The sequence below is a fragment of the Pyrus communis genome, chromosome 15 (assembly GCF_041283825.1).
Source record: "Pyrus communis isolate YQ-2024b chromosome 15, ASM4128382v1, whole genome shotgun sequence".
Classification (NCBI taxonomy): domain Eukaryota; kingdom Viridiplantae; phylum Streptophyta; class Magnoliopsida; order Rosales; family Rosaceae; genus Pyrus; species Pyrus communis.
In genome coordinates, this window is record NC_142579.1 from 16,120,622 (window position 1) to 16,135,751 (window position 15,130).

The 15,130-nt window shown below is 38.1% G+C and overlaps 3 protein-coding genes across 5 annotated transcripts; 1 reads left to right on the top strand and 2 right to left on the bottom strand.

Annotated features, from left to right (window-relative positions):
• Positions 1–6,409: 6,409 nt before the first annotated feature.
• On the top strand, positions 6,410–11,970 carry LOC137748631 (Tetratricopeptide repeat (TPR)-like superfamily protein). 3 transcript variants are annotated; one of them, XR_015957164.1, is made up of 5 exons: positions 6,414–7,170; positions 7,846–7,992; positions 8,248–8,328; positions 9,346–9,791; positions 10,044–11,970. XR_015957164.1 is itself a non-coding variant. In XM_068488799.2 (4 exons), the coding sequence occupies exons 1-4, from the start codon at positions 6,502–6,504 to the stop codon at positions 9,532–9,534; spliced, it is 1,086 nt and encodes a 361-aa protein (XP_068344900.2). In that variant the 5' UTR covers positions 6,410–6,501; the 3' UTR covers positions 9,535–9,950. The 3 variants fall into 3 exon arrangements, 2 of the variants coding, with proteins under 2 accessions (XP_068344900.2, XP_068344907.2); XM_068488799.2 differs by lacking the exon at positions 10,044–11,970 and having other exon boundaries at positions 6,410–7,170; positions 9,346–9,950; XM_068488806.2 differs by lacking the exons at positions 7,846–7,992; positions 10,044–11,970 and having other exon boundaries at positions 6,413–7,170; positions 9,346–9,950.
• On the bottom strand, positions 10,008–11,790 carry LOC137725305 (glucan endo-1,3-beta-glucosidase 8-like). Its single transcript, XM_088686733.1, has 2 exons — positions 11,316–11,790; positions 10,008–11,209 (listed from the first exon to the last, which is right to left on the bottom strand). The coding sequence occupies exons 1-2, from the start codon at positions 11,648–11,650 to the stop codon at positions 10,102–10,104; spliced, it is 1,443 nt and encodes a 480-aa protein (XP_088542859.1). The 5' UTR covers positions 11,651–11,790; the 3' UTR covers positions 10,008–10,101.
• Positions 11,971–12,181: 211 nt separating the features above from the next.
• Positions 12,182–13,747, bottom strand: LOC137729373 (glucan endo-1,3-beta-glucosidase 8-like). Its single transcript, XM_068468317.2, has 2 exons — positions 13,413–13,747; positions 12,182–13,286 (listed from the first exon to the last, which is right to left on the bottom strand). The coding sequence occupies exons 1-2, from the start codon at positions 13,745–13,747 to the stop codon at positions 12,182–12,184; spliced, it is 1,440 nt and encodes a 479-aa protein (XP_068324418.2).
• Positions 13,748–15,130: the final 1,383 nt, after the last annotated feature.

Sequence of the window (15,130 nt, forward strand, 5' to 3'; positions counted from 1 at the left end):
TCATCAAGGTCAAAAGCAAAAGTATCTCATATCATGCTCTTTCCCTGTCTTTTCCTTTGTCTTTGTTATTACTCGCATAGCAAAGTGAAAGAAGCAATCAGCCGGCACTTGGAGTCAGTCTTCTGTTCTGGAACCGACTGCCTGGAATCCATTCCTGATTGCTTACCTAGCGTTGCTCTCGAGTAGTCATCTTCAACGGTTGATACACTTCCAGAGAAGGGACCACTTCTGCAAAGGGGAGCAAGTAAGGCAAGGGAAAATGATACATTGAAGCATGTGGAGACAAACGTAGGCTGAGTTATCCTCCAACCCTTTTCAATACGAATTGGAAAGATTGAACAAAGAAACAGACCAAAGGAGTAAGCTCAGACCTTCGGGGGAGACCAAAAGAAGCCTGCTGCCCAGTTCATGAGTAGCACAAAGGAAAATCAACGATGGGAGCAGCGCAATTCAAGAGGAAGCCTGTGGAATCACAAAGATCGAAGCCTCAATGCAATTACCAAGGAGAAGATGGAATTTACACTCTATAACCAGATTTGCGTCTCTAAACTCTTCTCTTTGTTAATTACATTATGCCATGTTTAGTATGTTTAAATGCTTTTTGTGTGTTTACTTATGCTTTGTATGATTTTAAGCTTAAAACATTGAGGACAATGTTTGATTTAAGTGTGGGGGGGTAACTAATGTTGTTAATGCAAATTCGTGGGATTTTATCGCCCATAACTTCAAATGTTGTTCCTTACTGTTTTAAGGTGTTTTTAAGTTGTTTTAGAGTGTTTTAGTATGTTTTGTTTTTATAACTCCGAAAATACCATAAAAATTTGAAAATTTTGTTTTGAAAAGCCTAAAAAGAGTGTTTTGAGTCGTTTTTGTGTGTTTGTGTCTTAGGGTACCTTCCAACACAATGATAAGGATTTGGTTTATAATTGCATGACGGTTTGAAAGAGTTATAAACATAGAGAAAAGTTTGATTTACTCTTGGTATATGCTTGGTTATGGTTATAATGTATGACTTCACATGCAATCATAAAAGAAAAAAATTCGTTTTTGTAACATGCTTGAAGGAAGGAACTCAAACAAACGCTACAACCCTGAGAGACTTGAGCCTATAACGTTCTTTGGAGAGTATAATCTGTGATTTCTTGTTTTCTAAAGTCGTTGCATGATCTCATTATTCTTTGCTTGGTTACTACTTAGAAGGCGTTTCATCATATAGTTCCAAATGCTAGAACTCATGCCCATTTCATTCAAAGCATGTTATTGATTTGCATAACACATATTCAAGAAGAAGTTGTGTAGTGACCACCACCATAGCCAAATAGCCTTACTTCCCATACTTCGTATATGTTGTAAGTTTTAACCCCGTTGAGCCTCGTTTTGCCTTTATTCCTTGTTTACCCACATCACCCCTTACCTAGCTTAGAGTAGGACTTTCCTATACCCTTGTTCTTAAAGTTTAGTGAGCATGACTTAAATGAATTCCTTTTGAGTTACATTATGCAAGAAAATGAGTGTGGGGGAGTAAAAGTTTGTTCTTACGTTTATATGTATGTTTTGAGATTCAAAAGAAAAAGAAGAAAAGAAAAAAAAAAAAAAAAAAAAAAGAGGAGTGAAAATAAGTAAGAATGAACTCACGAGCGTTGATGGTTGAAGAAAGGGTCCAAAAAGTTGAATATGGCCCTAAGTTTTGTGTGATTTTCCCTTGGGTGTTCAAAGTTGACTTCTGCGTTCTTAAGGGAATTCTAAGTGTCTAATTCAATACTTTGCTCACTATTGCTTTAAGAATGTTTGTTTATCCTTCACCTTTCATTGTTAGCCAATACCCTAGCCACGTTACTACCCTTTGACTTCTATATTGAGTGTTATGTATTTCAATTGTGGAGTTTGAACTTGGTATGAGCTTATGGTGTCACTGGTTCTCGCGTCTAAGTAGTAGCATTCCATTCATGAGATCATATCTAAACATGCTTATTAACTCCAGAAAATGCTTTCCTTATTATAACATATGTGAGTGTTCGTCTACATGTTTACATCAATCTTCTCACATATACCTAGTGTAGGGTGTGTAGTCAGAAAATCTGTGTGAAAAACGAGAGTACATCTAGTAAGAAATTGAGGGAATTCTCTAAAGGCATGTTACTACATTTGAAATGTGTTTTAATTGCTTAATTGTGAACTAGTATGTGGTGACTATGATTAAGAATGTACTTAAGTGTAAAGATGGCTCAAATCTGTGAGAATAATGATTTTTAACTTGTCATGTGCATTGGAAGTCCCTGATACGATTGTTGGAAGGTGTAGGTTGTGTTTTGTTCTTTTTGTTTTGTTTTTCTGTTTTGCTCGAGGACTAGCAAAAGCTAAGTGTGGGGGTATTTGATAGGAGCATATTTATGCGACTTAAATGGCTTGTTCTCGTACATTTACGTTATGTTTCTTTAGTTATTTTAGTACTTTAAGCTATTTTCGTGTGTTTGTAGGTCCAAAGGGCTAAAGGAGCAAAAAGATGCATTTTGGAGACTTTTGGAGCACTTTTGGGCTAAGGACGGATAGCTTATGCTTGAAGCCAAAGTGTTGGACGAAATTGAAGACCTAATTGGAGCCAAAGTGTTGGAACCTTGTTCTCTTTAGTTTTAGGACATTTAAACCTTTCCTAATCCCAATCATGCCATGCATAACACACATCCATTCTAACACATTGTCATTGCACATGCATTTCCTTCATTAGTTAACCCACATGCACTTATCACTTATCATCACCACATATCATATCACTTAATCACTTATCACTTATCATCACCACTTAACCACTTATCATATCATAACCACATATCATATCACTTATCACTTATCACTTAACATAACATCCACCTACTTCACCTACAACATCCACTTCACCTACAACATCCACCTACTTCACCTACAACATCCACCCACTTCACCTACAACATCTCATTCCATTTCACAACACAACACCCCTCAAACACTTCCTTAGAATCCAAACCATCTTTCCATTTCCACCATTCCTCATCCATTTCCATAATTCCCCAAACCTCACCTTAGACCTTGTGCTACAACAACGAGGAAGATAAGAGGGCCTAAACGTTCATACAATTCAAGTTTGAGTTGTTGGAATGTTTAGGTGTTTCTTTGATTTCAAAGTTTAAATTCAATTCTCTTTGTTTTGTACGTATGAGGAATGGAAGAGAAGAGTGCCTAAACGTTCATACAATTCAAGTTTGAGTTGTTGGAATGTTTAGGTGTTTCTTTGATTTCAAAGTAATGAGGAACTAATCCCCCTTTAGCTAGGGGGTGATTCGAAACTATGTTTATATTTGCAATATGAATTGATTACTTTTGGTTGGAATTTCATAAGTTGTGGATTCAATTCGTTTAACTGTTTGATTGATAACTTATTTATGTATGTTCATTGAGATTGCAAGCTTAATTTTCATGCATGAATATGACGCTAGAATATAAGTGAGTTTCACCTAATCGTTATGAACTTATATTCACAAGTAGTGGAGGTTGCTTATAAACAATCGCGTTAAACGAATTCTTGGCATAAGTTTCATGCGTATTCCATAGTAACGAATGCCTCGTCAACACTTCTAATTTTCATTGAACTTAATGATCTTTGTTGAATGTCTCTATCATGCGTATTCCATAGTTAGGGACTTTGATTAAGAATAATTTGGTTGTAATGCGTATTCCATTCAATCCAATGAATTTAGGGAAATCTGAAAGTTAATTTAAGCGGACCTAATTAACTTGGAGCATTGAGTTTCATAATTTATCGAAAGACCAACTGAGAATCAATCTTGTATGCAAGTATAACATGTGTGGAGAAGAACCCCTTAGCTAGCCTTCATTCCATTTATTCCATCATCCATATTCACATTTACATTCTGCTTAGTTTATTAACTTGTTTTGTTATTTCAATTTTCGTCAAATCAAAACTCTTCCCCCCTTTTTCCTTATTGTTCAATTTAGTTTATGTTTTAAAGCATTATGAGTCTTTGGTTTGTCTTAGTGATTTAAAGTTTAGTTTTGCATTCTTTGAGTCTAGTATAGTGTTTTAAACTTTATTTTACGTTTTTTTAGTCAAATCCAAGTGATTAACAATCCCTCCTAATCCCCGGTCCAGAACGATCCCTACTTATACTTATACTACAATTGTCAAAAAGAGGGTTTAATTTATGCGCGTATAATTCTCGCATCAGCCCTCAACTTCATTCATTAATAACTCCTTCGTTATAACTCCAAATTACGTTTTGTTTGTGCCCACACATTCGTAGCAACAAGTACTACGAGGATATGCCAAGAAAATGGATCTTACGTGACTCAACAAGGTGGTCAACAAAAGTCAATGCATTTACCTCAAAGGGCATTTTCGAAATTTCACATTTTAAAATTATAAAAACGTAGTTTTTTGGGGACGGGTGGTTACAAATAAGGTTTTGGTTTTTAATTTATTATGTTTAAAACTTATGGGTATTTGTGTCTATTTAAGTGATATTTTGGATATATTTGAAAGTTTTTATAAAAACTGACATTTTTTAAATCAAGAGCTAATATTTGACTATATTTGATAAATACTCAACAAATAGCTAACATCTCACGTTAGTTTTTGCAAAATTTGCAGGTTTTGCTTGGTTAGATACCTGCAAAATTAATTAACGCGCAAACTAAACACGGAAACTCATTTGCCATTTAGAGCAAGTCCGCCCCTCTCTATTGCTCAAGTAATTGGGTGATTAAATTCTCCAAAACTTACAAAATCCTCTCCACCTAAAGGCCAATTAGTCCATCTACAGTGAAAATGAAGCAGGCTCGACTGCTCAATCAGGCCACAATCGCCCAAGCAAGTGCCTAAGAGAGTGTTGATGTCACCCACATTATAATTTTTTATCACCAGGTGCATGTGCTTCACAAGTGGTCTGACAAATTACAAGCAGCAAGGCTCGGGCTGCAACAGTCAGGGTTGCTACGAATATGAGCTGTTGGATTTCCCAAATCCGACGGAACGGTCTGTTTTAATCCAAATTTTTTTTTTTTCAAAAAATAAAATCTCAAGAAGACTTGTGCCCACGTGGCACAATTTGGACTCTTGGATTACCAAAAAAAGGATCATCCAACAATCTATATTAATTTTGTTATTAAAAAATGTTTAAAAATTATAAATAAATACAAAAAATAATAATTAAAATAAAGGGAATATGAACCGTGCGTGATCGCGACTGGATTGTAAGTTCGGATAATAACAAGTAACGTTACAAGATTGGATAAAAGTTCTATTTCAAATTAAACATAATATTAATTTTTTAATGCCAATTGCCTGGACAATTCAATTATTGATAAAGATGCACTTGGAAAATTACTATTTAATAAAGCAATAACTACCTTTGCATGATTGATGGGGGCAATTATTGCCTTAATGGGTTGGAAGTGGTCTATATTCACAACAAAGTTTAAAAATAAAAAATGTAAACAATCCATCATTTTCGCTTGAGATAAAGTAAACTCATTGGTTTATATAAAACTTAAAAGAAAAATTCTAAAGATACTCTTTTAAAATGGGGTTGTTCATAGACTCCCTGCTACCTTATAGTTTTGATACAATATTTTATAATATTGAGATAGATATTAATGTTAAACTGTGAGGTGGCAGAGACTCCATTGGGAGTCTCACTTTGAGAGAGTCTCCTTAGCATTTCTCAAGTTAAAAAGACTAATTTTTAGCTATGCCATCTGAAAATCTCATTTTCTCCCTGTAACTCAAAAGTTTCTATTTTACTTTTTGAAACTCAAAGTTCGCTCTACTTTTGACACACCCCGACCGAAAACAGGACGTGACGGCCAGCACGCCCTGTTTTCGGTCGGTGACCCATTGGGAAGTTCTCATGTGAGTTCCCATAAACAAAACCGTGAGGGTGTGGTAGGGGTCCAAAGTGGACAATATCGTGCTACGGTGGAGTCAAGCTCGAGATGTAGTGGGGGTCTGGGCAGGGATGTGACAATTTTGTCTATGAAACTTGATTTTGATCTCATTTTGCCCATTGAAACTTGAAAGTCATCTCTATAAAACTCAAAATTCACTCCCTATTGACTTAGATCTATTAATTTCTTATATGGATTTGATTTGGGTCTGACAGGCTAATCAATTTCTTTTTCATTTTTTCATCTGTTCAATTTCTTTTAAACTTAATATTTTCTTATTGTTGCATGTTAATGCATAAATGAGATTTATGATCAATTTTGTTGTACATGTGACATAATCTTATTGTGTGTTGGGTCCTACGTATGTTTTAGAAGACGAGTTTTAAGGAGAATAAAGAGATATAACTCAAAGTTGAACGAATTTTGAATTTCAGAAAGTATAATGATGACTTAAAAATAAAATCCGCAATGCAAATGCAACACTTGAAATATTGTTCCCTGCTTTTATTTGGCCAGCTGCTGCTATGATTTTAAGCTCCAGAATCTTACCGGTTGCAGGTTGAGATGGTTTGGGGAAGTTGTGCTGCGAGTGCGAGTGCTTGCTCTCTTCCTCTTTTTGAAGTTGAAATTCTGAGCCACAATCGCAAGCCCTCATTCCTCCACTCCAATTCTCACCCTCTTGCACTCAGACAGCGACGCTCCTCAACTCTCACCAATTATTCCACACCCTCCTCATCCTCCTCCTCCTCCTCTAAACTTCAACCTTCACTTTGTTTCCAACCCCACAAAACCAAAGATTCATCAACAACTTTGCCGCAAAAAGCACTTGTGGGTTTTGTTGTTCTTGGGTCAGTTTTCTTTGCTGGGTTTGGCTGTTTCAAATGGGCAGCTGTGTCACGAGCTGCTCAAACTACTCCAAATCTGGAGGACAAGACAGAGACTACCCACCAAGGGAAAATTGAGGAGGAGGAGGAGCAAATGTACCACAAAATTCTGGTGGACGACCCAAAAAATGTTGGTGCTTTGAAGGTTGTTTTGTATGGGAAACTGAGGAGAGGGAAGGCAGAGGAGGCTGTCAGCTATGTGGAGAGGTTGATTGAGCTCGAGCCGCACGAGCTCGAATGGAGGCTAATGCTGCCTCTTTGTTATGAGATCATGGGCCAACTCACTTGTGCTAAAACATTGTATCAGCAAATCTTGGAGGACAGACCTCTTTTGCTCAGAGCTTTGCATGTATGCCATTGCTAATCGATACTGCCTTCTGGGGCTTTTTATACATTTATTATTATTTATGTTAAAATAGTTGATTGATCTTATAATTATATATATTTTGATTACTTAATGAGGTTGGATGGGTCATAGTAATAGGCACGTATACCCTTAAACTCAAAATTGAAGGATTGGCGTATTGTTGAACTGGCTCAGTGGATGAATCAAACTTTGTGTTGGCTGCTGTGTCTTTGGTTTTCATAAGAATTGCACGTAAATTACGTTCTATTTCTACTTCGTTTCGTATTTCTGTTTTTCTAATTTAGAATTTAAAGGGATTTTAGAGTAAGAAACGACTTTTATTTCTAGTTCCATCTGTCTTTTTCTTGTTAACTGCATTGCTTCATGTTGTCTCATCACCGTTTCGGGCTTGGTGTTAGAAGTTGAAGCATTCTACTTTACGAGTTGATCCTCGTTGTTGGGTTTCCGTTGAAATCTTATTTCAACAGATATATCTAGTTCACTGAGTATTTGCGTTTTCAGTTACCTAACTGGATGGATTCAACTTCGACCACATTAAAATTGTGGCATAATCAATGACGGTGTTGTCGGTATATTGATAGTTCACTATTGTTCTACAGTAGCTTATGTTTCTTTGCTTGAGAAACTGAAAACCTTACTGATCTTCTCTTTGTTCAGGGTCTGGCATTGGTTATGCACAAAAACCATGAAGGTCCAGCTGTTTTTTCAATGCTTAATAAGGCTTTAGAAATTGCACGGCGTGAAAAAAGAGTTGTTGAGGAGAGGAATATAAGAATTCTGATTGCACAGATGCATGTTATAATGGTAACTGATAAATCTGTCCAAACCCTCATTTTCTAAACTCGTTAACCGGAGAGGGTGTGGTTATTGGGATGTCCTATGAAATTATCACTCTATGAAAGTTCTTGAATTGTATTTGAGAGCATAAATTCATTGTTCAAATTGAATTCTTGTAGGTAAAACCAATTGTTATCTGTTGCTGCTAATGTTAGCGGAAATCAGAAGTAATATGGTCTGTTTACAAACTTTGTGACTTTTGTATGCATTTATGCATTTTAGGGAGAACTGGAAGAAGGCTTGAACAAATTCCAAGATCTGGTCAATGCAGATCCACGAGATTTTCGGCCTTATCTTTGTCGGGTGAGTTCATCACATCATTCACTTGCTTCTGCTTGTTTTTCTTTGGTTTTCCTTAAACTTATAGTTGACTGGTATCCTAACAATCTAACAACTTTAGCTTTTAAAAACATTGGGACAAAAAAATTTACAATGTATCATACCAAGAGATCCTAAGTTCACCTGGAACTGCAACCTCCCAATTTATTTTGAATTTATGAGTAAAGCGGTCTAAGTGTATGGGACTGGGAGTCACATGTGAGGAAATGTTATATTATAAGACAATAGTTGACCTACATTCTAACAACTTAATCTTTCAGGAATACTGGTAAACCAACAAAATTAATAGAATCTAATATGAGATATTATTTCTCCTAGTGACTGATAGCTATCGTCCTTGAGCGACATATAATTTCATGTTGGTTTGTTTTAGCTTAACAGCCTGCTACCTATGTGCAATGGAGCACCACAAAGTTGTCTCTGCATTACGGTTGTTAAGACAATAGGTTAGGTTGCAGGATCTATGAGTGCTCGAAGATGGCACTCCACCCTATACGTATTGCTTTGTCAAGCATTTCCAAAGTTGTACTAGCTTAGATACAAACTGTATTTTCAGAATCAAGAAAGAAAAATCACTTTAACAACACTACCCCTCCCATGTCTCATTTAGGTCTATCTTTTGCAGAGATTAGTCCATTAAAACACAGAAGTTGTGCTGAGAGACGAGTCATGCTTTTTTTTTTTTCTTTTTTTTTTTTTTTTTAACTAGTTTGAGGAATTATTCTGTTGGACTTGTTAAAGAGGGGAAGTTTTGCTTTCTGTTATATGGTTCTTTCCCAAGTATACTGTAATCCTACTTGAATGCATGGACACTGGAATGCATGAACACTGGAATAAGCTTGAAGGTCAGTGTGCAATGCATGTTGCACATTGAGTGTATGGGATAAAATCATAGAACTAATGGTTGTTAAACAGAAAGAGAAACAAATAGTGGTGCTTTCAGAAGTGCAATGATTACTAACTAGTTGGCATGTGTCTCAGGGAATTATCTACAGTCTACTAGATCAGAAAAAGGAAGCTGCAGAACAGTTTGAAACATATCGGGCTTTAGTGCCTGAAGAATTTCCACAAAGGGGATTTCTTAATGATGTTGTGTTGGCAGCAGCCAACAACAAATCCGGGGAACAGTTTAAGAAGGATTTTCATAAGGAGTTCTCATACAGGAAGTGACGATTGCACTTTTATATCTGGGATCTGTTGCAATTATACATTTAACTGCCGAGTATCGTTCATATACCAGGGCTGGGTTCGGTTGCATTTAACTGGATTTGAGATTGGTGTTCTTGCGTAGTTTGGGATTCAGCAAGAGAATGTTGTTGTCTGAGAGACTCCATCGACTTTCCCTTCTACTGGAATTAATCAATAACCTCATTGCTTGGGCTGCCACTATCCTCCTCCTAATCCCACGACTTGCACTTGTAATGCAGGTACCATAATGTTTCCCGTTGATTGGCGATTCAGTAGCTTTTGGAAACTTGACAAGCTTTAACTGTTACTATTGTCAGAAAATTTGGTTTCTTCCTATGCATCTTGTAGTTACACTTGAAATTAACTGATGTTTTTAACGCGTGATACTTGATGTACAATTTGGTTGAATCTCTCTTTTAAACTTTACTTTTAGATGTAACGTTCTTTCTTTCCAATTTCTTAGTAACATTCTAACGATAAATTTAATTCAGTGATTTGAAATTGCGAGCGTACATGTCAATGTTGAGGGATTCCAACAGGCGGAAATGGTTAAAATAATGTGAAGAAGGCAATAACGAAAAGCAGTGATGCATATGCGTAACTCAAGGCGTGCCTCTGCCCGGCAGCACTTAGTAGATCAATCTGTATCCGGAATAGACAATCTCCTTTGGAGGGATCGCGTGTTACCTTCGTTCCCATGCCGCTGAAATCGCATTTCCGGTAATCTTGGTCTCCTTTTTGGTAGAACTCATTGAAAGCATAAGAGATTCTATCATGCATTTCCAAGTCACACGACCTCTTCCCTCCCAAGCTTGTGCAATCTGCCTGCGAGCACGCGTAATTGAATTCTGCTAGTGCACGGCTCAAGTTCCTAACATCGCTATTCAACACACACCACTTCTTCTCCAGGTATTTCACTCCCTCTACGCCTTTTAGCATCTGATGTCCGGACGCTTGGCCAGAGAGGTCCATGGGAAATTTAGGCTTGCCATCGTAGCGAAATATTCCCCAATGGCGTTCAAAGTCCCCCGGAGCAATACTTTTCTCATCCTCGTCAAAGAGCCCGAACAGGTACACTTCCAAGTACCCTTTCCTAAGAGGGGTTCCCACTTCACTTGCGAGTTTCTTTAGGAGGCCATCGTAGAACTTCTTCGCCAATCTGCTATTCCCGAAGTCGTGGCCGTCAGTAGGCCATCCTACTTCCCCAATTACGATATCCAAGTTCGGGACGCCCGCCTTCTTAAGCGCCCAAAGAAGTGTATCGTAATTTGCATCGAACACGTTGCTGTACCGGGCACCGTTGTCTCTAACCGGCTTGCCACCACCATCAAAGAAAGCGAATTCTTTCGGGAAGCCGGAGCTTTGGGAGAGACTAAGGAAGGGATAAATGTTGACAACAAATGGCGACTTATGCGTACGAAGGTACTCCAGTATCTCCAACATGCTTTTCTTTATGTCCTTTCTGAAACGCCCGTCTGATGGTTTGTTGGAAGGAGATTCGTAAACATCGGCATTGAAGGGAACAACGCATTTGATTTTTCCTCCAACGCCAGCTTCGTCTAGGGCCTTTTGAACGTTCTTCACCGACGGGTAGACATCCTTAACAAAAGTACCGTTGTAACTTGTTAAGAATGGCTCGTTCCCGACAGCCACATAGCTGTGGAAGACAATTAAACAACAACAGATGGATCAAGTCAGTCAGTTTCGCTAATTTTTGAATCGGATGACACACATTTTGGACATGAACACACACACATGCATACCTTATGGTGAGGCCTCCGTCATGAAGATACGCGGTGACATTCTGTTTGACCCATTTTCGGGCAGTTGCGTAATCGTGAGCAATTTTTTTCAATTTTTCGTTGGGAATTCCGACCATGACATCAATTCCAGTGCCGGACAAGGCTTTCATGGTCGTAGGATCTGCATCGAAAAGCTTCACCTTCTTGATCCCGTTGTCCTTAAGCATCTTAACAACGTCGTTCGGAGGCAAAGGGTGCGACGACATTTGCCCCCAATTCACACCTAAACCTTGTACAAGGTCCAGGTCCACCCAGATTCCCAGCATTACGGAATACAACCACCATACAAGAAACATTTAGCTCTTAGCTAGCTAGCTACTGATCGTGATGGCTACAGTTCTTTTGAACTGTGACTAGTCCTTAATTTTATGATTGATGGAGTTTAAGACGAAGAATTTAGCCAATGGAGTGGAGTTAAACTAAGATATATATGCATGCGTTCAACGGACCTAAAGGCCTCTTATTTATAAGAAAAGATGTCAAAGGAAGCGCGAAGAAAGTTTGTTACTGGACTAATTTTTTTCTAATTTTAGCTGGCTCTTTTCTACTAAACTTTGTACGTACGGACGCAATTTTAGTGTCTACTTTTCTCATATCATTTTTTCCGTTGTCTAAATTGTTCTGCATCCTACGTACATATATCGAGTGTTCAAGGCTGTAGAGAAACGAGCCTTGAAACTAGCTACTAGCTAGGTAGGGCACTTCACAATTTAGGACACCGTAATTATCTAATACAAGCATCATATATGGATAATTAAACTTGATTAGTCACAGTGCCATATACAATTAATTTTTTATTTTATGTAATTAGTTAATAGTGAAGTAGCTCATATCATCATCCACGACAGTCCTGCAAAGATGCTTAGTGCATAAGCCGCACCAACTGCACCGTGCCTCGACGCTCCGGCGCTGACAATCTGAACTGGGAAGAGGCAATCTCCTACCGAGGGATTGCTTTTCGTGATAGTTGCCATCCCATTAAAATCACAGGCTCGAACATCTTGGTCTCTGGTTTGGAAGTAGACGTTGAAAGCATAAGAGGCGTTTCCCTGTTGATCCAAATTGCATGACCTTCCAGTCCCCAAGCTTGTGCAATCAGACTCAGCGCAAGCGTAATTCAGTTCCGCTTGCGTTTGGCTCAAGTTCTTAACGTGGCTGTTCAACACACACCACTGCTTGTCCAAGTATTCCACTCCTTGTACGGCTTTCAGCATTTGATTTCCGGATCCTTTTCCGCTGAGATCCATTGGGAACTTTGGCTGTCCATCATATCGGAAAATACCCCAGTGACGTTCAAAGTCTCCGGGAGCCACACTTTTCTGGTCTTCGTCGAAAAGGCCAAACAAGTAGACTTCGATTTTTCCCCTCCTAAGAGGGGTGCCCTCCTCCTTGCCAAGTTTCTTGAGGAGGCCATCATAAAACTTCTTAGCATTTTTTATATTGGCATTCTTGTCACCATCGGTTGGCCATCCCACTTCCCCAATTAGGATTTCCATGTTACCAAAACCTTCCTTCTTCAGTGCATTAATCAGCGTATCGCAGTTTGCATCAAACACATTTTTGTACTCGATGTTGTTGTCTCTAACTGGCTTGCTACTGCCCTCAAAGAAAGCAAATTCTTGTGGGAAATTGGCGTTCTGGTAGAGACTAAGGAAGGGGTAGATGTTTACAACAAACGGGGCCTTACTCTCACGAAGGTGACGGAGTATCTCGACCATATTGTTCTTAATATCCTTTCGAAAACACCCGTCTGATGGTTTGTTTGACGATGACTCGTAAACATCAGCATTGAAGGGCACTGTGGCTTTGACTTTGTCCCCAGCGCCTGATTCATCTAGGGCCTTTTGAATGTTTTTCAATGCCGGGTAAGTAGTCTTAACGTAGGTGCCGTTGTAACTCGTCAAGTATGGCTCATTACCAACACCCACATTGCTGTACATTAAAAGTTAAAACACAACAAAAATATGTTAATTAAACCTCTGATCATACTAATTCCAGGATTAAAAAAACGCATGCTAATTATATATGCAGATTAAGGAGAAGAAATTTAATCCAAACCTGATACTAACGCCGCCGTCGTGAAGCCATTTGGTAACATTTTCCTTCACCCATTCTTGTGCCTCTGAGTAACTATCAGCAAGCTTTTCCAACTTGTCGTTCGGGATTCCGACCATGACCTGAATGCCTGACCCGGCCAATGCATTCAAGGTCGAAGGCTCTGCGTCGAAAAGCTTCACTTTCTTGATCCCATTGTCTTTGAGCATCTGAACAACTTTTTTAGGCGGCAAAAGGTGCGATGACAATGTACCCCAGTTGACACCTAAACCTTGTGCAAGGTTGGTTGTGGCCAAAATCACGGACAAGACCCATACGAGAAACACGGCTCGAGCCATGGTTTGAGCCGGCTGAACTATGGTGGACTACTGAGAAGATAGCCAGACAATTACTGATTGCTAATGATATCTTAGCTACAGGGCCTAGGTTTATGGAATGGGGGATGGTGAGGTTTCTTGGGGCTGAAGGAGGAGTTTTAAATATACGGACGGCCGCAACAGAGTAAGGTAAGTACGCACATCACATGGGTTTGCAAGGGCTGCAACTAATATTTCCAGTTTTAGGCTGTTGGTATACAAGAGCCATACAAGGTGTCAAGTTTTCTCAAACTATTTTCTTTTTCTAATTTTGGGTTCCTACAATTCACAGTTCTGCATGAAATGAGCAACGCCTTAAAACTAGGCTCATTTAGGTTTTTTGTTGGAGAGTTTTGCAAACATAGGAAAAATTTTGTTTTATTACAACTTGTATGTTCCACTATTAGTGTATCATCATATATTACAACTATTTTATTTTATTTTTTTAATAATTGGGCAACCAATGCAAAAATGTAAGTAGAGGACGGTAATGTTTACACTAAAAATATTGTTGAGCCTTGGTTTGGTCTAATAAGGTGTTTTACAAGGAAATAGAACTTGGGCCTTTAATTTACTCTAATAAACAGTGCATGCCCAAATTGTTTTTACTTGTCAAAAATACCAAGGCACTTTTATTTACTTCTGGAGGGAAGATGATCATGGATTTAAACAAAACAACCGTCTTGATTATGCTACTCACTACAAGAAAACATGATTTAGGTGACGACAAACATTCATCACATAAACATAAAAATTCATCACACTTGACTATATGTGACGAAACTCTAGCATCATTGGCACTTGCATCACCTATAGTCCACTAGACGAATTTTACTTTCGCCACATATTTTTAGTATACGTGACGCCACTTTCGTCACTTAGTAACAATATGTATGACAAATTATATGTCACAAAATACAAAAATTCGTGACCTATTTTTTCGTCTCATATCAGATTTATAAGTGATGATTTTGTCGTCACCCAATATGATCACAGATGATATAGTTTACATTAAGTGATGCTAAAAGCGTCATATATTCCTTTGATATGTGGTGAAACTTACGTCACATACATTTAAATCAAATACCTATTTCGAAATAATATTGATGAATTAAGTGTTTTTTCCTGTTTTGTAATCTAGAATTGCAGTTCATAACAATTATAAGGTACTGCTTTACATTTTCATTAATCAACAATTAAAGCACATAAGTCAAATACATTCACCAAATGTACATCCCAAAAATTAAAGTCATGGTGATGTATCTCAAAAGAGAAGTCTAAAACAGCTTAAGGTGCTTAGAGCATCTTCAGTGGAGTCCTTAACTAGGGACAATCACCGTATAAAATAAGTATAAAATAAATATA

Bases quoted from the DNA above. Each gene is read 5' to 3' on its own strand.
- LOC137748631 (XM_068488799.2), top strand. From the start codon at position 6,502: ATGGTTTGGGGAAGTTGTGCTGCGAGTGCGAGTGCTTGCTCTCTTCCT. The intron at 7,171-7,845 runs GTATGCCATTGC...CTCTTTGTTCAG, and splicing joins TTTTGCTCAGAGCTTTGCAT to GGTCTGGCATTGGTTATGCA. The intron at 7,993-8,247 runs GTAACTGATAAA...TATGCATTTTAG, and splicing joins CACAGATGCATGTTATAATG to GGAGAACTGGAAGAAGGCTT.
- LOC137729373 (XM_068468317.2), bottom strand. From the start codon at position 13,747: ATGGCTCGAGCCGTGTTTCTCGTATGGGTCTTGTCCGTGATTTTGGCC. The intron at 13,287-13,412 runs GTTTGGATTAAA...TTTAATGTACAG, and splicing joins GACGGCGGCGTTAGTATCAG to CAATGTGGGTGTTGGTAATG.
- LOC137725305 (XM_088686733.1), bottom strand. From the start codon at position 11,650: ATGTTTCTTGTATGGTGGTTGTATTCCGTAATGCTGGGAATCTGGGTG. The intron at 11,210-11,315 runs GTATGCATGTGT...TGTCTTCCACAG, and splicing joins GACGGAGGCCTCACCATAAG to CTATGTGGCTGTCGGGAACG.